At 37.8% G+C, this 23,080-nt stretch overlaps 2 protein-coding genes across 3 annotated transcripts in view; one reads left to right on the forward strand and one right to left on the reverse strand.

Moving 5' to 3' along the window:
- The window catches only part of PDE6H (phosphodiesterase 6H), a 179,661-nt gene that overhangs the window by 72,804 nt on the left and 83,777 nt on the right, over positions 1-23,080 (forward strand). The window lies entirely within an intron of this gene.
- On the reverse strand, positions 568-3,916 carry MGP (matrix Gla protein). Its single transcript, XM_060658303.3, has 4 exons — positions 3,764-3,916; positions 2,284-2,316; positions 1,356-1,431; positions 568-947 (listed from the first exon to the last, which is right to left on the reverse strand). The coding sequence occupies exons 1-4, from the start codon at positions 3,822-3,824 to the stop codon at positions 806-808; spliced, it is 312 nt and encodes a 103-aa protein (XP_060514286.1). The 5' UTR covers positions 3,825-3,916; the 3' UTR covers positions 568-805.

The raw sequence follows: 23,080 nt of genomic DNA on the forward strand, positions 1-23,080 counted from the left end.
AATTCCATGATTGAATTGTTAAAAAATCTCTGGTGATTGTGAAAGCAAACATTTTCTTGGCCTAAGTAAGAGTCAAAGCTGTGACATCTTAAGAAATGATAACACTCAGGAAATTATGATGAGGGTGATGAGCCAAGATAGAACCTGGAATCCACACAGAAAGGATTTAGGACCATTTAAAGTTTGGGAGCAGAGTCGCCTGGCTGGCCCAGTCAGAGGAGCATGTGACTCTTGATCTCAGGGTTGTGAGTTTGAGCCCCACACTGGGTATAGAGACTACTTAAATAAATAAATCTTAAAAAGTTTGGGAGCAGGAAAATCATATGATTAATTATCTATAATGTTTGAAAACCCTGGAAATACTAAGAAGCAATCATTCACCAGTCCCAAGGTAGAGTTTAGACAAATTATGGCTGGGTGACTTATGCCTTCTAAGTTTCATTCTTTCTATGCAGTTATGTTTCTAATCAACACCAGAACATGATTAACAGAATCTCATATTCTGGGTTAGGTGGGCCATGATTTAAATATCTCAGCATTTTGCCGGAAGAAATCAGACTCACAAAATGAAAGTATCCAACCAGCAGTTTATTTTGTAATAATTACACATCTTAAGTCCTTCTTGACTTTCACTACGCTGCGCTTTCATTGCTTATCAATCTGGGCGCAGGGAGGAGGGCTGCAGCCAGACAAGAATGTTTAAGAAATAAGCAGTTTGTATGTGTTTATATAGTTCAGTGATGCTACTGCAAAGGAATACAAAACCAGGCACCAGGCTCTGGAAAGAAAGAGACTTTTTCCAATCTCATTTGCCCCCTCGGCGCTGTGGGAAATAGCGATTGTAGGCAGCATTGTATCCATAAACCATGGCATAGCGTTCGCAAAGCTTGAAGTCATCACAGGCTTCCCGATTGATCTCATAGGTGGGCTTGGTCCTTTCTCTAATCCTAGAAAGTGGGGGGAAAAAAGAGGCCCCAAATGAGAACATAATAGAATTTTTTTTTAAAAAGGAAAAGGGGGAAAAATAATAAGAAAATATAGGAGACACACCCCAATATTAAGAGATACTTAACAGGGAGGAAAGGTGGAACAGGAGTAATTTTTTTTTTTTAATAAAAATAGAAATTTTCTTTCTGTCCTCCTTTTCCTTCTCCCTCCCTCTGCTTTCTGGGTCTTTCATAAACTAGTCTTCTTGAAATTCAGTTGTTTTCTGTATACTGTTTTTAAATTCTTTGATTTAGGGGACACAATTAGAAATAATATATATGATTAAAAAAAAAAGTTTCTCATTCCATTCCGATCTGTGATGCTATGTTGGGAAAAATTACCTCTTTCCATCAAGTTTTGTTACCCACCTTTCATGGGCTTTAGCTCTCCATCTCTGTTGCGGGGATATAAAAGTATTAGCATTTCTCCTGTTAGTGAAGGGATCTTAAAAGAAAAAAAAGATAATTATAGTTTTAGGGAAACAGTAGTTGAAAATATTTCCATGAATAGTCCCTGACACATATATATTTGAAAACTCATTAATTCATGCATTCCATGTAACTAGAGATCTACAAAAGTCAAAGGGAAAGATAAAGCCAATTTCATAAACTGCCTGATCAAAGGAAAGCAGTGTATGTATTTTAGAGACTTATTACATAGGCCACAGTAATTTCTGTTTGTTTATTTCCCCTTTGGGAAATCATTTTGCCGTTTTCAATTTTGGTGTTCCTATTCGGTGTGTTTTTAATTCCTGTGAGGAGAAATTCTCTCTGTCCTGAGGAGGGACATGCTTGTAAAGCATGACTTTTGATTACTGGAAATGGACAGTGTCAATGTTATGAAAATAGTGAAAAACTGAAAACGAGAGTGTTGCGTTACTTCTTCCCACACTCAGTCTTTGAAAGTCCAGATATTCAGTAACATTCAATGTAATGCTGATGACTGTGGTTTCCCAGCTGACTAGGCCTCGAATTCCTTACTCTGCCATTTGTTGTTACTCCTTGTTTTCCATCTGTGTGGTTGATGTGGTGCCAACTTAAAATTTCCAAGTGAGATTTTATGGCTCCAATTCTGTCGAATGCACTTGCAAGGCCATATTATGCTATTTCAAGCTTAAAAAAATTGCTCGTCTGGCGATTTTTACGGTCATTAGATTTTTAAACGTAGTTTTCCAAAAGAGACTCTCTTTCTCTTCCCTGTATTACCTCAATGGATTATCATTTTGTCTATTTAAGACTAGGGAGGGAGATTCTTTAATACATGAGATTTAAATAAGGAAGTCAAATATTTACTTACAAATTTCATAGGATTCCATGCTTTCATGAGATTCTGGAATAAAAAAAAATTCATTTGATTGTTATTTATCAGACATGACAATGGTCTGCATTTGGGGAAGGAAGGAGAGAAAAGAGTCGAAAAGATGTGAAGAATATATTTAGCAGTGTGGTTATGACAAATCAGACATTTTGGATTTGCAAGTTGTGTCTCTAGCTCTGTCCTTGATGTAATTATCTCTACACTTCAGATTTGCTGATGTTGAAGGAGCTAGTCGTCACGGCCTTGACTGAAATTTCTCAAGGGCTATGAGGTCCTCAGGCTAGTGAAATAAGATAATTTCGATGTTGCACACAAATCTCCAGAGAGGCATCTTCTCTGATTAATTTGGGACCTGGCTAAGAGCAGGGTTGAGAAAGGGACAGAAGGGTCCGGAAAATAGCCAACGTCTTCCAGGCAGACTGGGGAGATGGTCAGTTGGGCTTTACCAAGACAGGTTTTTAAGAGGTTCCTAAAGCCTCTTAAGGACCTGTGTTAACTTGGCAGGCACAAAAACCACTGGCTCCAGAGGACAACTCACACTGGGCGTGATGCCAGTTCAGAGAAAGAACTGAGACGATGCCAAAGCAAAAGGTTTCTTCTTTCCACTGCTCTCCCATGTGCTGCAGGTAAATTTGGCAATAAGAGGTTTATATTCGTAAGCAAGTGGTTTTATGTAAAAAATTAAAAAGGAGATGAAAATACCAAATCCTCTGATACCGAAACCATGTGAATAATTTCAAGAGTGAGAAGAAATACAGATGGTTATTAGTATGATTTGGGTTTAAGGACATCTAAGATATCCAGATAACTGAAGCGTAAGACTGATCAAAAATAATCTTGCTTTGGATTTTCTTTCATAAGCTTTGATCAGACACATATAATTAACAACATAGAGAAACCAGGTGAAATTTATCTTTGGACAATAGAAATTATACCGTCTATTTTTCTCTGAGGTTCTTTAAATGTAAAACTTCATTTTTAGATCAATTCACTGAAGAAATGTAGTAAGTTTAGGAGATTGTCTTGTCCCTGCAGAGAGAGCTATACTTAACACTTCATGTGAGAACTGATTTTCTTAAAGGTGAGTGATTTAACTAACACCTTTAACCAACAGTTCCCAATGTAGAAGTAAACATCCCTAAATATGAGAACTCAGGGGCTGGGAATTTGATATCTTCTTTCTGAAACAGTGAAGTGTCTAGGTGAATAGTGACTTACCAGAGACAGAACATGCCTGTCAAGTTGTATACGAAAGTCTGGATATTCGGTATGTAAAAAAAAAACACTTGATGGAATGAATCAGTATCCACAGGGCTTGGGAAATGTTAAGTTAATGATACTTTAAGATTATATCAGAGAAAGGGGAAGAAGAGGAGGAGGGGGAGGAAAAAACTGAAGTAAACTGAAATCAGAGACAGGAAAGAAACACCAGAAGAATGGCAGAAGAAAGGTTTCTCACCATAGCACAGAACTGCCACGGCCAAGGCAGCCAGAATGGAGAGAAGGAGCAGGCTCTTCATGGTGTCTCTGTGGTCCTGTGGGTTGGTCTCACTGGCTTGCGCAGCAGCAGAGGGGAGAGAGGCTCCTGCAGGCTGTCAGTGGAAGGCTGTGGAGTTTTTATAAGAACTAGAGCAGCTGAAATGGGAGGAACCAGTGGGAGGGGGCCAGAGAAGGTGGAGACTGGTTGGCCCTAAACTAACACTGGGACTTTTCCCAAATATTCATTCCTTCCAGATATTATCTACTCTGGGTGGGCAGTTTTCCCTCACTCCTGGACCTGACTGTGCTGTAGCAGGATGCTGCCCTGAGACAGAAGTTGTGGCCACCCTATATTTGGGGCCAGATCTGGGCAAAGTTCCACAGAGAAGGGAGTTGCCACAAACACGTGTTTGCCTTTCTGATTCCTTCTCTGATCTACTCTCCTGGCCCTGAGTGCAGTCTGGTTTGAAGACAGAGCTGCAGTGTTCTGCTCGCTCCCTGATGGATGGAGGAGAGGTTCTGAGGGCAAAGGACTTCACTTCATAAACTGGTTCCATACAGACTTACTTTCCCAGTAAGGTTGAGCTGTCAATTCTGGATCACTTGGCATGTGTCCGGTGGTACGCAACTTTTTGCATTCTTCCAAGCCCTCTGCACGGCAGAGGTGCCCAGTGATGCCATGGGTTCTGTTTCCTCCCTTGGCCCCATCGTAACTTGCCCATCCAGTTTTGTGACTTGAGTCCAAACCTGTGCCCTGAGGCTCTCTTAGGCTGGATATCACTGATCTAAAGTGCAGTGAGGATAAAAGGGTACTCATCTCTTATTTTCTGAAGGCAGTGTCTTGATAATGAACTAATCCAATATGCTCTTCGTGAGTGATAGGTGAGAGGCTGGTTACTGTGCTAGGTGCTCCTGGGGGATCTAGAGACAGACAAGACACGTCCCTAAGGAGGTAAGTAATAGCTTCTTGTATATTCGCTTTGCTCTTTAGCTGTCATGTATCCTCAAACGTAGATTCTCACAAACTCACACTTCCACTATACCTTCAGTAGCAGAAATGCTGTTTCTTTTCTTTTTTTATAGGAGACAGACTGTAATTTGGTGTCTCTGGTTATCCTGGAGGCAGAGCTTTTTTTTCTTCTTCTTCTTGGAAATGTAGAAAACTCTTCTATCAAGATGTGTCTCTGCTGCCTGGTACCCAAGAGTCCTCTTGGCAGACAGGTAGACTTGAGTCACAGAGCAGCAGATTGTAGATGAGCTGAAGCCGCAGGAACTCTGACTCGGGCTCGAACAGCAAAAGGGTTGGGAATGAGAGCAGGTGGTATAGTTTTCAATAATAGTTTCTTTCAAGGAGCAGTGATGGACAGTTAGGTGGAGCCTCATTCTTTTAGTCTTATTGGAATGGATTTCCTTCCCAACCTCCCCCCGCTGAAGAGCTTTTAGGATTCCCTGTTAAAGGAAATAGTTCAGAACCCTTATAATCTGAAGGATTCATGAGTTGTGAAGGAGCAATAAAATTCAGGCTTTCCCTCCAGATTTATTCCTATTAAGAGGCATATTCTTTGTGATAAAATCTTAAAGAAGACTTCAAAAGGAGACGTCTTATCCCTGTATGCTTATCCCTGATAAAGTAAACCCATCATGATTTCTGGTCACAAGATTGGTGGTCGTTTCCCTCTTTAAATTACAAACTTGCAGGGAGCCTGGGTGGCTCAGTTGGTTAAGCACTCTTGGTTTTGGCTCAGGTCATGATCTCATGGCTCATGAGTTTGAGCCCTGTATCGGGCTCTGTGTGACAGTGCAGAGCCTGCTTGGGATTCTTCTCTCTCCCTCTCTCTCTCTCCCCTCCTCCCCCCCCCCCCCACTTGTGTGCTCTCTCTGTCTCTCTCTCTCTCTCTCTCTCTCTCAAAATAAATACATAAACTTAAAAAAAAAGTTGAAATCACAAACTTGCTCTCAGGGTTGGCTTCAGTGCCCTTTTTACAAGAGAAATCATCCAAATTGTTATATTTGCAAAAGCTAGTTTACTACATTGCATTTACTTCATTTACTGCATTGCTTGTTTGGGGAAAACAAACTAGCCGTGGCCTATTCATGTAGCATTTTATATGTACTCAACTCAGTTACTAACCCCCAATTTACCTGATATGAAGCAAGTTTAGTTCCAATGTTGCTTCTCTAAAATGAGTAGGACACTCCACCTCCTCTCCACCCTATCTTCAGAATTAAAGAGAATTCTCTCTTTTCCAGCTACAAACACGTGCTTTGTTTTTTTTTCAATATATGAAGTTTATTGTCAAATTGGTTTCCATACAACACCCAGTGCTCATCCCAAAAGGTGCCCTCCTCAATACCCATCACCCACCCTCCCCTCCCTCCCACCCCCCATCAACCCTCAGTTTGTTCTCAGTTTTTAACAGTCTCTTATGCTTTGACTCTCTTCCACTCTAGCCTTTTTTTTTTTTTTCCTTCCCCTCCTCCATGGGTTTCTATTAAGTTTCTCAGGATCCACATAAGAGTGAAACCATATGGTAACTGTCTTTCTCTGTATGGCTTATTTCACTTAGTATCACACTCTCCAGTTCCATCCATGTTGCTACAAAGGGCCATATTTCATTCTTTCTCATTGCCACGCAGTACTCCATTGTGTATATAAACCACAATTTCTTTATCCATTCATCAGTTGATGGACATTTAGGCCCTTTCCATAATTTGGCTATTGTTGAGAGTGCTGCTATAAACATTGGGGTACAAGTGCCCCTATGCATCAGTACTCCTCTATCCCTTAGCTAAATTCCTAGCAGTGCTACTGCTGGGTCATAGGGTAGGTCTATTTTTAATTTTTTGAGGAACCTCCACACTGTTTTCCAGAGTGACTGCACCAATTTGCATTCCCACCAACAGTGCAAGAGGGTTCCCGTTTCTCCACATCCTCTCCAGCATCTGTAGTCTCCTGATTTGTTCATTTTGGCCACTCTGACTGGCGTGAGGTGATATCTGAGTGTGGTTTTGATTTGTATTTCCCTGATGAGGAGCGACGTTGAGCATCTTTTCATGTGCCTGTTGGCCATCTGGATGTCTTCTTTAGAGAAGTGTCTATTCATGTTTTCTGCCCATTTCTTCACTGGGTTATTTGTTTTTTGGGTTTGGAGTTTGGTGAGCTCTTTAAGATTTTTGATACTAGCCCTTTGTCCGATATGTCATTTGCAAATATCTTTTCCCATTCTGTTGGTTGCCTTTTAGTTTTGTTGGTTGTTTCCTTTGCTGTGCAGAAGCTTTTTATCTTCATAAGGTCCCAGTAATTCATTTTTGCTTTTAATTCCCTTGCCTTTGGGGATGTGTCAAGTAAGAAATTGCTACGGCTGAGGTCAGAGAGGACTTTTCCTGCTTTCTCCTCTAAGGTTTTGATGGTTTCCTGTCTCACATTCAGGTCCTTTATCCATTTTGAGTTTATTTTTGTGAATGGTGTGAGAAAGTGGTCTAGTTTCAATCTTCTGCATGTTGCTGTCCAGTTCTCCCAGTACCATTTGTTAAAGAGACTGTCTTTTTTCCATTGGATATTCTTTTCCATTGGATATTCTTTCCTGCTTTGTCAAATATTGGTTGGCCATACGTTTGTGGACTAGTTCTGGGGTTTCTATTCTATTCCATTGGTCTATGTGTCTGTTTTTGTGCCAATACCATGCTGTCTTGATGATTACAGCTTTGTAGTAGAGGCTAAAGTCTGGGATTGTGCTGCCTCCTGCTTTGGTCTTCTTCTTCAAAATTACTTTGGCTATTCGGGGCCTTTTGTGGTTCCATATGAATTTTAGGATTGCTTGTTCTAGTTTCGAGAAGAATGCTGGTGCAATTTTGATTGAGATTGCATTGAATGTGTAGATAGCTTTGGGGAGTATTGACATTTTGACAATATTTATTCTTCCAATCCATGAACACGGAATGCTTTTCCATTTCTTTATATCTTCTTCAATTTCCTTCATAAACTTTCTATAGTTTTCAGCATACAGATCTTTTACATCTTTGGTTAGATTTATTCCTAGGTATTTTATGCTTCTTGGTGCACTTGTACAAACACGTGCTTTGTAATGCACATTAGCTTGGTCTTTTCTGGCCAGATTCCAACTGTGCTCTGTCAGCCTTCTGACATCACAATTATTTATTTTTACACCTCTGAATCCAAATGTGAAAATCTTACACTTCTCTTTCCAATTTAAGCTTCACCTCTTCCCCACAAGTTTTTTTCATCACTGCTTCCACTGGATTTCTAAATTTGTAAGCATTTTTCCTTATCTTCTTGCTCTTTGCAAGGCTAACACTTTCTGTTGGAAAAGGTCTCTCACCAGTCACTCATCTTCCCTGTCTACTGTTTTCCATTTATTTATGGGTTCTCCTATGCTAAGTACCATTTTTATATAATTTGTAAAAATTAATAGCATGTGCGAGAATTCAGAGCCCTTCTTTTTTCTCTTCTCCCATTCCACTCCCTGTCTCAAAGATAATTTTGTATGTGCCAACTCCAGTTATGTGTTTTTATGAAGAGGATTGGGCTAACTCAATGGGGAACTCAGTGGGGGCTTTGTATTGGAAAGGGTCAAGATTGATTCATTGGAAAGAAGAAAGAGGGAGAAAAAAAATGGAGGTAGAAAAAAGTGGAAGGAGAGAAATAAGAAGAGCCTTGTAGGAGAGTTTTAGATAGAGACTGAGTCACAGAGAGAAGAGCTTTGAGGCAGCTGTAAGATGTGAGACATTAAAAGTGAGACATCAGAGGGGTGCCTGGGTGGCTCAGTCTGTTGAGCATCCGGCTTCAGCTCGGGTCATGACCTCATGGTCTGTGAGTTCGAGCCCTGCATTGGGCTCTGTGCTGACAGCTCAGAGCTGGGAGCCTGCTTCGGATTCTGTGTCTCCCTCTCTCTCTGCCCCTCCCCTGCTCATGCTCTGTCTGTCTCAAAAATAAATAAAAACATTAAAAAAATTAAAAGTGAGACATCGGAAAAGACAAACAAGAGCTGCTTTGGTTATGAATAAGATTGTTTGAGATTTTAAAAGATTGAGAATTATCAGAAAATGTTAAAATTGGGTTTTTAAAAAATGTTTATTTGGAGAGAGAGAGCATGAGTGCAAGCAGGGGGAGGGGCAGAGAGAGGGAGAGAGAGAATCCCAAGCAGACTCTGTGCTGAGAGCCCTGACTTGGGGCTCCATCTGATGAGAACTGTGAGATCATGACCTGAGCTGAAATCAAGAGCCAAAATCCTAACTGACTGAGCCACCCAGGCACCCCTTAAAATAGTTATTAATGAACGTTGGTTGCTAGCTTGTATTTTCTTCATTGAAATATCTTGTAAAGACTAGACTACATGAAGCTCCAGCTTGTATCTGGATTTTAGATAATTACGAAAGACGTTTTTCTATTAGTGCAGAGCCTGCTTGGGATTCTCTCTCTCTGCCTCTTCCCCCAACCCCCTCAAGATGAATAAAATAAACGAAAAAAAAAGGGCTTTAAAAGTTGCCAGCTCTTTTTAAAATTAATAGCTAATATTCTTGTTATTATGTTTACTAAATTTCTGTTAAATCATTTGCTGTTGTTTAAAACTAGTATTCTATCTTCCTTCGAACTATTTCTCACAACTTGTGACTGTGCTCTCAAGTTCCTGTGTACTACGATTTGATGAGCAAAGCCATCATACTCTCCCTTCCCTTCATGTCTTGACAGATGTTGACTACACAAGTACTTTGTTTTCACCTCCTTCATAGAGACATCGGCTCATTCCCCCTTACATCCCAGCTCATTAGTCCTACCTGCAAGGCTCCTCTTCCTGTGAGGCACCAAATCTCCTTCAACTCTTACACATTATTTGGGTCCATTGCTTGCTGTTGTAAATTTCCTGAATGTAGGAAGGAGCATTTTAGAGTTGGAATAATGAAAGGCGAATACAAGGATGAACCAGAATGTGGGATGCCAGTAGAAGAGTTCTAAGGGGATTCCTTCCCCTCCAGCTAAGGCCATTGGTGCTGTGGGAGAAATTTGCCAGACTTTTCCTTCACACCTCATTCTGAAGCAGCAACTGGAGTCTGATGAGCAAATGGCCAAACTTTCCTAACCTCATGTCCTGCCAAGACAGGAGACATAGAAGCTGTTCTCTATTTTGCTCTGAGTTGAAGGAGCAGGTTGTAAACTGAACCTTGATTTCCAGTTTTGCTTGGGGTTGAAGTAACCGTAGAAATTGACTTTGCCGTCATTGCAGAACCTGTATTCTTATACCAAACCAGAGTAAATGTCAGATGACAGTCAGCAAACATGAGTGTTCATAGACTTGGTGATTTCTAAAGTAAGCTGAAAGGTTTTGGAAAGCAGCATATTTGAGTTAGAGCTTCTTTGGATAGACAATTTAGTGTGCAGAGTCCTGAACAGAGACATGGGGTATTTGGGTTCCAATACCAAATTCATCCCTTTCTCTGATTTTGTGAGCCATTTAACTATCCAAGTGTAAGTGGTGATACGCAAATCTTTCATTCTTATTGTTAAATTTCAAAAGACATTGAAGAAATCAGCATTTTAAATATGTATATCTTTTTATAATTTTATCTTTATTTCTGAGACTTTAGACTCATGCATCCCTGTACATGCGACCACAGAATTCCTTAAGCAGGTGTCAGAACCTTGGGGAATATTGCATGGTTGTATCAGCAGTTAAGTCATATTCTTTGAGATCAAATAGCCCTGTGTTTCTATGAAATCAAATAACCCTCTGCCATGAAGTTACTGTATGACATTGGATAAAATATACATAAAATATATAACCTCTTTGAGCCCTAATTTTCTCATATATAACATGTGGATAATTACATTCAGTTTATAGGATAATTATGAAAAGTAAATCACATAATGAATAAAAACTGATTATCATACCTATATGATACATGATAATATTACTTGGATAGTTATATGATTATTACTTCACATCTGCTATCTTATTGAAATATTGAAGTTTTAATGGAAAGGAAAAGGGTAGAGGAGATGATCTATATGGGAAGACAGCTGTCCCCAACCAGAAGCCCAGTGTATTTAATATCCAGGCTTCTCTGCCTTTTCCCAGACATTTCTGTACATGGTTCCCTAGATGCCCCTCCCATGTCTGAGTTTGACAAGCATTTATTTTCACTTAGTTCAGCTAAGACAAATTAAGAAGAGACAGGGATTCAGTGGTCAGGAAGCTATGGCAGTTAAGGAATCTGAGATGTAGAATCCATCCAAGGATCTTCCCTTAAACGAACAGAACGAAGAGGTCAGCACTGTGTTGTGAAGCTGGCTAGGTTTCTGTCTCTCATTTCGTTGTCCTTTGTTGTCCTAGAAAGTGATTTCTGTTTACATTTTCAGGGCTGGTACTGCCTAATTCTTCTCCCCTTTGCCTTTTTCCTTTACTGGCAAGACCAAGGATATTAGTGCTGCCAGTAAAATCATACTATGAACTCATAAAACCAACATTCTGTAAATAAAGCTGAATCTCATGGAACAGAAAAAAAAAGTCTGACTGGAGCCAAGAAAATTCCTCAAAGAGACAAAATACTTAGTCTGAAAAAGAGAGGACGAATAAGCAAGGACGGACAGAGGAAGTAGAATTGGTGAGAAATACATTAATTTTATTACTATGCCATTATTTTAGTCACAGAAATACTATAGAAAAGGGTAACTCTCTTGGCATGTCCTCCAGCAAATAGTTTTCTGAAGAGCTTCTGGCAGATCTGACCATTTTCCCTCTCCTCCATTCTCTCCCTGAATTCAGAATTCTCTGAGCTTGTCATCGGTGCTTTACGCAATGTTCTGCAAATAATGATGCTCCCAAGTGCTAATAAAAACTTTGTCCAACGAGAAAGCATACCACTTAGACTTTTCTAGGGCTGGTTGGCCGCCCAAACAAATTTTTAAAGAAGAGGAACCACTACTTAAATTTGGGACCTAATGTCACCCTTGATTCATGAGGCTAGGGTCCATCTCTGTATTTTTCTCCGTTATATTTCCAGTTTAGAGTTGGCACATAGAAGATGCTCAGTACATTTGTTAAATGGATTGATGGTCGGATGACTGGTTGGATGGATGAAAGAATGACTAAACCATGAGACTACTTCTGTCTCTGGAGGGCAGGGTCATACTTCTCTTATCCTCCTGAGGGCAGGTGGAATGCAAGATCTTGTTTTGCTTGTGGCTTCTGTTGCCCAGGTTATACTACCCTGCCAATTTCACAAGATTCCTATATAGTCTGAAAACACTGCCAGTCATATCACTGTCTCTTTAATCCCTTTGTTGTCACTCCTGGGAATATCTGCAAATAGTCTCTCCACTAAAGAATACTCTTCTTTAGTTATGGGAAAATATCTATATAAATTCTGACGTGGTGCTGGAACTCTTGGACTGGAAGATCATGACCTGAGACAAAATCAAGAGTCGGATGCTGAACTGACTGAGCCATCCAGGCACCCCTCAAAATTAGTTGGCAACTTTTAAAGGTGACATGAGAAATGAAAATATGCTTTTTGAAATCCTCCAATTAGAGACAGATATCTGGATGGATCTTGTATAATCCAAAGGTACTTCACTTAAATGAGAATTTAAATCATTCTTAAAGTGGTTTTAACTTTAGGAAACAGATTGACTAGGAAACTTAAGGAAAATCTAGTAGCTAGCTGCATGGAACAAGTCTAGCAAATTCCTTTGCACTGCAGCACATTTTCACCTGCTCTTGCATTGCTCTCTCGGACAAAACAAACAAGTTGGGGACGTGAACATTTCTCATCTTCATTCCATTTTGGTATTCCCTCCATACTTTTGGTATTCCCTCAGACAAACAACCATCACATTAAATAGATTGGACTCTAAAGAAAGGCCCTGTAAGAAGTAAATAGCTCTTCTGGCTGAGGGATGTGCTTTTTGGGATAAGAAAGTCTATGGAAACAACCTAAGTGTCTGTTGACAGGTAAATGGAGAAAGAAAATATTGTATACACACAATGGAGCATTATTCAGCCATAAGACCGTTTGTGACAACGTTAATGAACCTGGAGGATGTTATATGAAGTGAAATAAGCCGGACACAGAGAAACAAATCCTGTATGATCTGTCTTACATATGGAACCTAAAAAAGTCAAAATTACAGAAACAGAGGATGGAATCAGTAGTTGCCAAGGACCAGGGGTAGGAAATGGGAAGATGTTGGTCAAAGTGTACAAATTTTAGTTACAAGATAAGTAAGTTTTTTTTTAACGTTTATTCATTTTTGAGACAGAGAGAGAGCATGAACGGGGGAGGAGCAGAGAGAGAGGGAGACACAGAATCGGAAGCAGGCTCCAGGCTCTGGGCCATCAGCCCAGAGCCTGACGCGGGGCTCGAACTCACAGACCGTGAGATCGTGACCTGAGCTGAAGTCAGACACTCAACCGACTGAGCCACCCAGGCGCCCCCAAGATAAGTAAGTTTTACAGATCTAATGTGCAGCATGGTAAATATAGTTAACAATACTGTACTGTATACTTGAAATTTGCTAAGAGAGTAGATCTTAAGTGCTCTCACTGCACTAAAAAAAAAAAAGATAACTATGGGAGGTGATGGATATGTTAATTAACTTGATTGTGGTAATCATTTCACAGTTTGCATATCGAACCATCACATTCATCTCAAATGTATACAATTTTTATTTGTTAATTATACCTCAGTAAAACTAAAAACAAAACAAAACAAAAAAAGGCCTGGATTTAAATTCTGGCTCTGCTGTTTACTCTTTGTGTGACATTCGACAAGTTATTTAAATTCCTGAGCCTCGCGTTCCTCAGTGCCACATATAAGCATTATAAAACCTGCCCCAAAGGACTGTTGGACGGATTAAATAAGACAATAAATATTAAAAAAAAAAAACAATAAATTTAGAGCTCCTTGAGTAATGGCTGGCATGTAATGCCATGGGATACACACATTCAATAAATATGATTTCAATAAGATCGGGTTAACTTCATTGGTTTAGTGTTACTTACGATTTTCCCCAGTAGTGGAGGAATAGATGGCCAAAGCAGAGGAGAGAATGGAAAAAGTGGAAGCGACTGAATCAGCAAGGTGTCCTCCAGTGGGAACCAAACTGGGAGCTGGCAGAGCTCAGTTTAATTCTTACGCAGCCATGTAATGCCTACGTGACTTTTGATCCGAGAACTCAATTTTCTTTTCAAGCACTAGTTGGAATAGACTTGTACAAGTTTGTGCTGCTAGATTATTTCATCCTTGAAGTGGATCAACAAGATAGAAAATGATTCTCTAATCCAGTGTTTGAGGGAACACTCTGTTCTTAATGCTGTTTTGGGAGTGGTGCTTCCAGGACTGACTGGTGTTTGGATGGCAACGCTTAGGCCTGAAAGCCGCTAGCAAGATGTCTTACAAATGTTCCATTCAAATCACTGCCTGCCAGTAGGGCCCAGGCAGCTGTTGTTTCCCAGGGCAGTTAAATATCTTCATACATTTGCATGAGATGTGGATATGCTTTGCAATCTTTGGGACAAAAAAAAAAAAACGATTTTTTTCAGCCAGTGTTTGGTCAGTGAGGGAAAAACCTCATGGAGGAGATGTGTAATTCTGCAATTTCTCTCCTTTGTTTCCTCATCTGGTCATTGCCAATCCTGGAAACAGGACGAAATTCAGAAAAAGGATCTTGAGACAGGACACAAAGGAAAAAATTTCCAGGTTAATATTAGGGAGCGTAGGGTGCAGAACATGTCTCTGCTGACCAAGCTACAAAGCAAACGGGTTGTATAATAAGAGATGGTTTCCACATCCGAATTCTCCCCAATAGAGCCATTTTGGAAAATAACGCTGTGAAATGTGTGTCAGGATGACCCGTGGAGACCTAATTCAGCCCTGCCTGCCGGCGTTCACTTAAGCAGTCCCATAACCAGGGCTTATCTGAATCCTGGTGGCCTCACCCAGACTCTGTTCCTTCCAGTTGATCATTCTCTGTGTTTCCTGTCTTCCTCATAATCTTAGATTATTTATTTCCTGTCCCTATAGAATTTGGAAAGTGACTTTTATTCTGTTGAGGGAATGAAAGGGAGTTCTTCCTCTGGTTTTTTGGTAGGAGATAAATGAATGGGTGTAAGAATGGGATCCAAAGGAAAGGAAGATAAACTGAAGAAAACAAGATGTAATGTAGTTTTGTGTTATGTTTTGCAAGAGCAATAGAAGGGCAGGTGAAATGGATATGGGCTGGAATGTGGATTAGTAATGATGAGGGTTCGGCATGAATACTCATTTGTCTTGCTCCTCCTCCAGACTTTGAGGTCTTTGAGGTTAGCCTCTGGATCTGATTCATCTTTAAAACATACAACAGTAGCTGCCCACTGCTTGAATTAAGCCAATAGCCCTTTCACATGTGTCCCCGGTTCTCTGGTGACAGAAAACAGTGGAAAAGAGCACAGGCTTTGGAGTCAATGGGACAGAACGTGAGTTCTGGTCTGTCACTTTGTGATCTCTGTCATTTCCCTGATTCTCATTTTCTTTATCTTAAAAAAAAAAAAAAAAAATGGCAGTGATAATGCAAAGTAGCCTGTGCAGTTGTAATGAGGATTAAATTAAATAATGCATGAGCACATGTAGCGGGCATAGTGCTGTCATATAGTTAATATACCATGAAAGTAACTACTGTTGTTATTTCAAACTAACTATGTGACTGTGGATAAGTCATTTTCTCACTGTAGCATTTGACGGATAACAATTGTTACATAAATTGTTGTAAAGATTTATTGAGATAATCCTTATAAAATACACAGTGCCTGTAATATAGTGGTTAGTCATTAAATGTAGAAGTCATTAAACCTCTACTCCTGGTTGTCTTTTCCATTCTTTTCTTTCACTATTTCCCTGCATATAACCAATACTCTAGCCAAAATGAGCAACTTGTTCCTAAGACGTCCCTCAGCCTTTGCTCCTTTTATTGTTTACTCTCTTTTTCTGTTTTTCTGCCTCTGTCTATAACAACCTTGGTCATTTTTTGAAGCTTATCTCAAAAACTACTGACTTCATGACATATTACTTAAGTTAGCCTCCAAGTGGGTTATTTTTTTTCCCATTAAACACTCCCTTAATACTCTTTTATTTCTTTACCACTACATATCTTCTTCCTTTTTGAGTTTACAGGCATTTTTGTTCTCTATCTTGCTACTTACCTTCTCCCCAGCTGTTGATGGTAAAATCACTGGTCTCCAGGCACATTTATCTGCCAGAGTCTAGCTCGTTAGCTAGGAAATTATCATTTCCAGGGAGATTGAAATCTTTCTTTCTGAAGGAAGAAAGGATTCTCTTGCTGAATTCACATATTGAGTTAAATATCTCTGGTATCTTCTCATAGTAACCCTAGGATTCTCTTGCTGAGTTCACATATTGAGTTAAATATCTCTGATATCTTCTCATAGTAACCCTATATATGCCAAATAGCTTGAAACAAAGCCCAATTTTTAATTTGAAAAGGAAAAAGGTGACTGGCTAATTTATAATTAATATACAGAAAGTTAATTCTAAAAATAGGGTAGGGCAATCCAAAAGCTTCTCATCTACCTCAATTTGCAAAATTTTTATATTCACTTAACATTTACTGAATAGCTGAACCATTTTCCCTCTTCCCAGAAGCTGTGCTGTATTTATTGGAATGAATCTCAGCACTTTCTTCCCATTTTCAGATGACTGTAACATATGAACTTTCTTACAAGGTCAGCAACCAGAGCTGGAGGATTTGTGGGGATTTGTGTTTTGAAGCCAAAGATTCTTGGAAACGAGAAGAAACTTTGATACAGAGATTGGCTATTCTCTATATTGTGGACTCTCCAGAAAAGCAGTTTGTAACATACTTAATATTTTTGTGCCAGCAATAAATCCAATGGACAATGGCACAAAAGTAAAAATGTTCCCGGAACAGCTGGAGGCCTTTGACCTTAGCAAGTCTGGCAACTTTGACTTGGATTTCTCAGCCGCCACATTCGGTCTTCATATTGTGCTTCATACCTGGACTCACCCCTTCCAGGGTCACGCACAGTTTATCTGGCCGCATTTTTCCTGCGGAGGCTCAAAGACACATAAAAAAAGCAAACTCACTGCTCTTCTTGCTGGCGAATTTCTCTGTTGCCCTAAACGAAAGCAACAACGTAGGCTGTCGTGAGTAGATTTCGCAAGGCTTTCTTGTAGGAATGGTTTCCATATGGTGTAAGATTAATTATTCAAACACAGAGCAGTTGAAGAGCCCTAAGGCATTTTAATTGTCCCGAAAGAAAAGAACAAGAAAGGAAAAGATACTGAAACATGTCAGTGACTCTCGAAATAAATTTATGCAGGTCAAGGCATGGAGCCTATTATTTAAGCTATGTTTTAAGGCCTTAATTTATGGTTTGTGGAAACATAGGCCTTAAATTATGTTTAAAAATTCACTAACAGTGTGTACCAAAATTGAAAAAAAAAAATACATGCATAATAAAGAGACAGTTCTTATTATTCTTTAAAGAGGACCAGGAGTAAAAGGCAGACAAACAACTGAACAAATCTATGATAAAATTCACATATGCCTACAAATGCAAAATATAGCCTGAAATATTATCTTCATATAAGGAATATAATTTTATTTATTTATTATTTTTAAAAATTCTTATTTATTTGAGAGAAAGAGAGAGAGAGAGTAGGGGAGAGGAGCAGAAAGAGAGAAAGAATCTCAAGCAGACTCAATACTCATCATAGGGCCTGACATGGAGCTTGATCCCACAACCCTGGGATAATGACCTGAGCTGAAAGCAAGAGTCAGATGCTCAACTCAGCCACCCAGGTGCCCTTAATTTATCTTTATAAAGTTCTTATGGGAAAATGAAGGCTTAGAACTCTCCACTGACTTGTCTAAACGATACCAATACCATGGGCTTACATGCCTTGGGCTTTACCTGATTAGAACGATTCTATGTGTGCATGTTTATATGTTTGTGCATATACCACTTGTACTAAATTACAGTATATTAGATTATGGATATTTAAAGAGTGAAGATTATGTTCAACTCCTGTCTGTATTGTAATGTAACACATGGCACATGGCCTGGCAAGTAGAAAGCATGTTATAATTATAATACATAAAACAAGTTAACATAGTGACAGAGCAGTTTTTAAGCACAATAATGATAACTCATTCATTTGCTCATTTATTCTACAAATGCTTATAAACTGCCTACTCTATCTAGATACTGTATGAATTAAAATTCATCTTTTCTCAAGCAATTAGAGGGGTAGGAAGATATATAAACAAATAATTATAAATACTGAGAGAAAATCTTTTACCAGTTGTATAAAAAATTATACTGTAGGAAGTAATCCTAATATAATGGTAATTTTAGTTAATGTAAATGAGTCAAGCTCACCAACTAAAATACAGACTATTGAACTAGATTTTTAAAAAGAAGTCTAATATTATGTAGTCGTTACGGGAGACATTTAAGACAAAAGATACAGAGAGATTTTAAACAAAAGAATGGAAAAATTATTTCAAGCAAATCTGAACCAGGAGAAAGTGGGGTATCACTCTTAATGTATGACAAAATAGAAGTTGAGAAAAAATATCATAAAGGACACTGGAGTATGCTCTATACTGAAAAAAAAAAACACCAGTAGAACAGAAAAACATAACCATCATGAACATGAGCGCGCCTAACATTTCACTGCATGCACACTCAACCTGGCAACCTAGGACAAGATCAAGCAATAAGTTACAGAATTTCAGGCATAAACAAATTCTAAAACTGGATGTTTAACACATACACCTTTCTTTGAAACTCAGAAACTGCTCACCAAAGAATACTTGTTTTTCTATCCTATTCTGAAAAATATTATACTTCATGACACAAAGGAAGCTTCAATAGTTCCAAAGTACCAACATTATATAGACTACATTTTCTGATTATAATCCAGTAAAATTAGAATTTAATATCAAAATGATAGCTAAAAAAAGTCAAACGTTTGGAAATTGAAAATATATTATCAAATAATCTTCAGGAAAAAAATGAAATAAAGGATTCAAGGAAATAAAGAAATGCTTAGATCTGAATAATAATAACACTATATATCAAGTTTTGTGAGAGCCAATCAAATTGGTGTCGAGAGGGAAATGCATAGCTTTACAGGCATTAATCAGAAAAAAAAAAAAAAAGAGGCTGAAAACAAGTGAGCTGAGCATGCAGTCTGAGTTGGAAAATGAGAAAAAGAGCAAGAGAAAAACCCAAGAGAAGAAGGAACAAAACAATAAGTATACAATAAGAAATCGGTAAAATATAGAGCAAAATGTAATATAGGAGGTATTTATCCAAGCTTATTGTTTGAAAGATAAATAAGAGAAATATCTCTGCAAACACAAAAGTAGAAAACCCAAAACTGGCACGAGAAGAAATAGAAAATTTGAACAGACTATTAAACATCTAAGAAATGAAAATGGCAACCAAATATCTCCCCTCCAAAATACCCCCTGCCCAGATGGCTTTTTAGTTCAGACATACACATCCTTTGAGAAATAGTTTCTATCTTATACAAGTTGTTCCACCAAATTTTAAGAATGTTAAAGATATATAGTTTGTTTTATGAGACTAGTGAGTTCTTCATTATAAAACCAAATTAAAAACGGCAGAAGAAAACAAAATTGTAGGTCTAGTTTATGAATGTGGATACTAGAATCTAAAATAAAATATTAGTTAACATAGTCTTAAAAAATATTAAAAAGTCTACATACTGATCAAGTAGGTTTGTACCAGGAATGCAAGCATTTTTAACATTAGAACATAAATCAATGTTATTCACCATAGTAACAGATCCAAAGACAAGAAGTGTGTAATTATCTCAACTGATGCAGAAAAAGCAGCTGGTGATGTATAGCTTTTGATTTTATATATATTTTTATACTGATTTTGTATTTATGTATTTATAAATATAAACATGATGTAATTTACATATAATTACATATATCTTACCAAATTAGGGATATATTGGAAATTCGTTAAATTGGTAGTTATATGCCAAAAACTCACAGCAAACATTCTTCTTCTTTTTTTTTTTTTTAATGGTTCATAGCTTTTTTTTCTTTCATGTTTATTTATTTTAGAGAGAGAGATAGAGACAGAGCGCAAGCAGTGGAGGGGCAGAGAGAGAGGGAGACACAAAAACTGAAGCAGGCTCCAGGTTCCAAGTTGTCAGCACAAAGCCTGATGCGGGGCTCCAGCTCACAAACTATGAGATCATGACCTGAGCCGAAGTTGGACGCTTAACCAACTGAGCCACCCAGGCGCCCCCACGAAACATTCTTCTTAATGGAGAAAGTAAAAACGCACTTCCTTTAAAACTAGGGATAAGAAAAGTATGTTTACTGTTATCACTATTGTTTGTCACAGAACCGGAAGGCCTGACCTGTGTTATACAGAGAGAAAAGAAGTAAAACAAGGACTGGATGGGGAGAGAAAGATAAAGAACTTTATTTTTTTTGGAAACAATGTTACCCAAAACACATAAAAAATAATCATCCATTCAACAAACTATTAGAATCCATGAGAGGTTAGCAAACTTGCCTATCACAGATCAATTGACAAAGACAGTACCATTTCTTTACATCAGAAATAACTGAAAAATATAATGAAAATGGAATACATTTCATAATACCAGCAAGAACTGCTGGATATGTTTGAATTAATATAATCAAGACTACATAGACTCTCTATGAAGAAAATGCCAACACTCTAGCAAGAGTGATGGAAGATAATCTGAATAGATGGAAATAACTTCCATGCCCATGGATAGCGTGATTTTCCGCTATAAAGATATCAGTTTTCCTGCACTTAATCTATAAAGTCAGTGCGATCCCAATAAAAATTCCAGTTGTAAATTTTGAGATGTCATAAAGATAATCTCTTAAAAATTTCACTTTTTATGTTTCACATTTAAATCTTTAATTCATCTGGGAATATTTTTGTCCTGGCTTCTTTTATGTAATAGTACATCCTTTCCTTATTGATTTGCAATGTTCTCAAGCTGCCTTCAAAGAGGAACTGTTTCTGGTTTCTGTATTGTTACATACCTGTTTTCCTTGTGCCATAACAAATCTTACAATTTCCCAAGACTTCTAATAATTCTGTTGTCTGGAAGACTAAGTTTTCTCCTTTTCTTAAAATTATTTTGGCTATGCTTGGCTTTTTGGCTTCTCATATACTCTTGATTAGCCTTGTCAAATTTTATTTAAAAAACTTTTTGGGATTTTTCTTGGAATTTTATTTAAAATGATTGAGAAATTTGAGGAGAAATGACATCTTTAGAAAATTGAATCTGTCCATCCATGGCCATGACATGTTTTAAAACTTCTTCAGTTGATTTTATATTTTTTATACAAATTTTACATTTTTTCCCGTAAAGATCTTGAATATCTTTTGTTTGATTTATTATGACTTTCAGTGTTCTTGTGAATGGCATTTAAAAGGTACACTTAAATATAATTTCTACTGGTGTATTTAGGAACACTGAGGATTTTAAAAATATCCTTTATTTTATTTTTATTTAATTTTTTAAAATGTTTATTTTTGAGAGAGAAAGAGACAGAGCATGAGCAGGGGAGGAGCAGAGAGAGAGGAAGACACAGAATCCAAAGCAGACTCCAGAAAAAAAACCTTCTTTTTATAACACGGTAATCATATTGATTATCATATTAAGTAACTCCCATATTAATCGAAAAATTTGTCTATAGCTTCCTTCAATTTCTATGTAGGCAAATATAAACAGTAAATATTGACAATGCTGTTTTTGTATATTCTTTTCAAAAATATATTTTAGATTTTTTGTTTGTTTTATTGCATTGGTAGGAATAAGGTAGATAGTAGGTATCTTTTCTGTGTTTTTAACTTGCAAGGAAATGCTTCTCACGTTCCCCCTGATTATGATGTGATATATTTATAGATTTTTAAAAAATGAATATCCTTTATCTGGAGAAAATGTTCTCTTCAAATCTTAGTCTGCTAAGAGTTATTATTTTTAAAACCAAGAGGGGTCTTAAATTATACATATAAGGTTGTTTTTTCATGTGTTGCAATATCACACATTATCTTCTCATTAATCTCTCAATATGATGGGTTACAATAATAGATTTTCTAATGTTGGCCTTATGAAATTATTTTTGTTTGCTTGATGATTAAAAGGTTTAATGCCAATTAAGTTATTCCCATGATTAGTCACAGTCACCATTAATGTTTTAGATACCCACTGTTTGTTTTGACTTACACATTTGTTTTCCAATCTCCTTGCATTCAATTTCACCTCTCTTTGTACAACTTTCTGAAGTAAATACATTGCCAACAAATTACAGTATTCATCCAAAAATATATTTGTGTATTTTGTCCTTCCTCTGAAGTGATAGTTTACCTAGAAATAAAAATTTTAGTTTGAAATTTGCTTTCCTAGTACTTTCAAATGCTTTTCCATTACCTTCTGGCTTCTTCCGATACTGTTGCAAAATCTGAGGTCAGTCTAACAGTGCCTTTTCTCATCAGTGATTTTAAGATTTTTCTTTTAATTCTTTGGTGGTCTGTGTTTCACTATGACATGGGTATCTGTGTTTATGTTTCTATTTACATGGCTCAGGACTGCGCTTCGGCCATGTGATGAATTCATGCTTTTCTTCAATTCAGACATTTTCAAAGACGTTATTTCTTCACATACTGCCTCTGTCTCACTTTTGTTCACGCCTCTTTCTTCAACTTTTACTAACTGGTGTTGGACATGCTCAATTTATCCTCCATGTGTCTTAATACTCTTTCATACCAAATTCTTAGTAGTTTGCTAAAATATTTTACTGAATTCTTTACTGAATTCTAAGTAGCTTACTAAAATATTTCCCCCTATTCACTAATGTCTTCTTCTTTTTTAGTGAATTTTTTAATGTTTATTTCTTTTTGAGAGAGAGAAAGAGACAGAGTGCAAGCAGAGGAGGAGTAAAAAGAGAGGGAGACACAGAATCTGAAGCAGGCTCCAGGCTCAGAGCTGTCAGCACAGAGCCTGACGTGGGGCTCAAACTCACCAACAGCAAGATCATGACCTGAGCCGAAGTGGGCCGCTTAAGCGACTGAGCCACCCAGGCGCCCCTCTTCTTGATTCTTATGTCTGTTGATGAGTTCCCTCATATATTTTGTCTCTTTGAATAATGAGTTTACCTTGTTTGGGCTACTCTTTGTAGGAATCCTAATCAGCCAAGTCATTAGATTATCTTTCCAGAATTGTTTTA

The sequence above is a fragment of the Panthera onca genome, chromosome B4 (assembly GCF_046562875.1).
Source record: "Panthera onca isolate mPanOnc1 chromosome B4, mPanOnc1 haplotype 2, whole genome shotgun sequence".
Classification (NCBI taxonomy): domain Eukaryota; kingdom Metazoa; phylum Chordata; class Mammalia; order Carnivora; family Felidae; genus Panthera; species Panthera onca.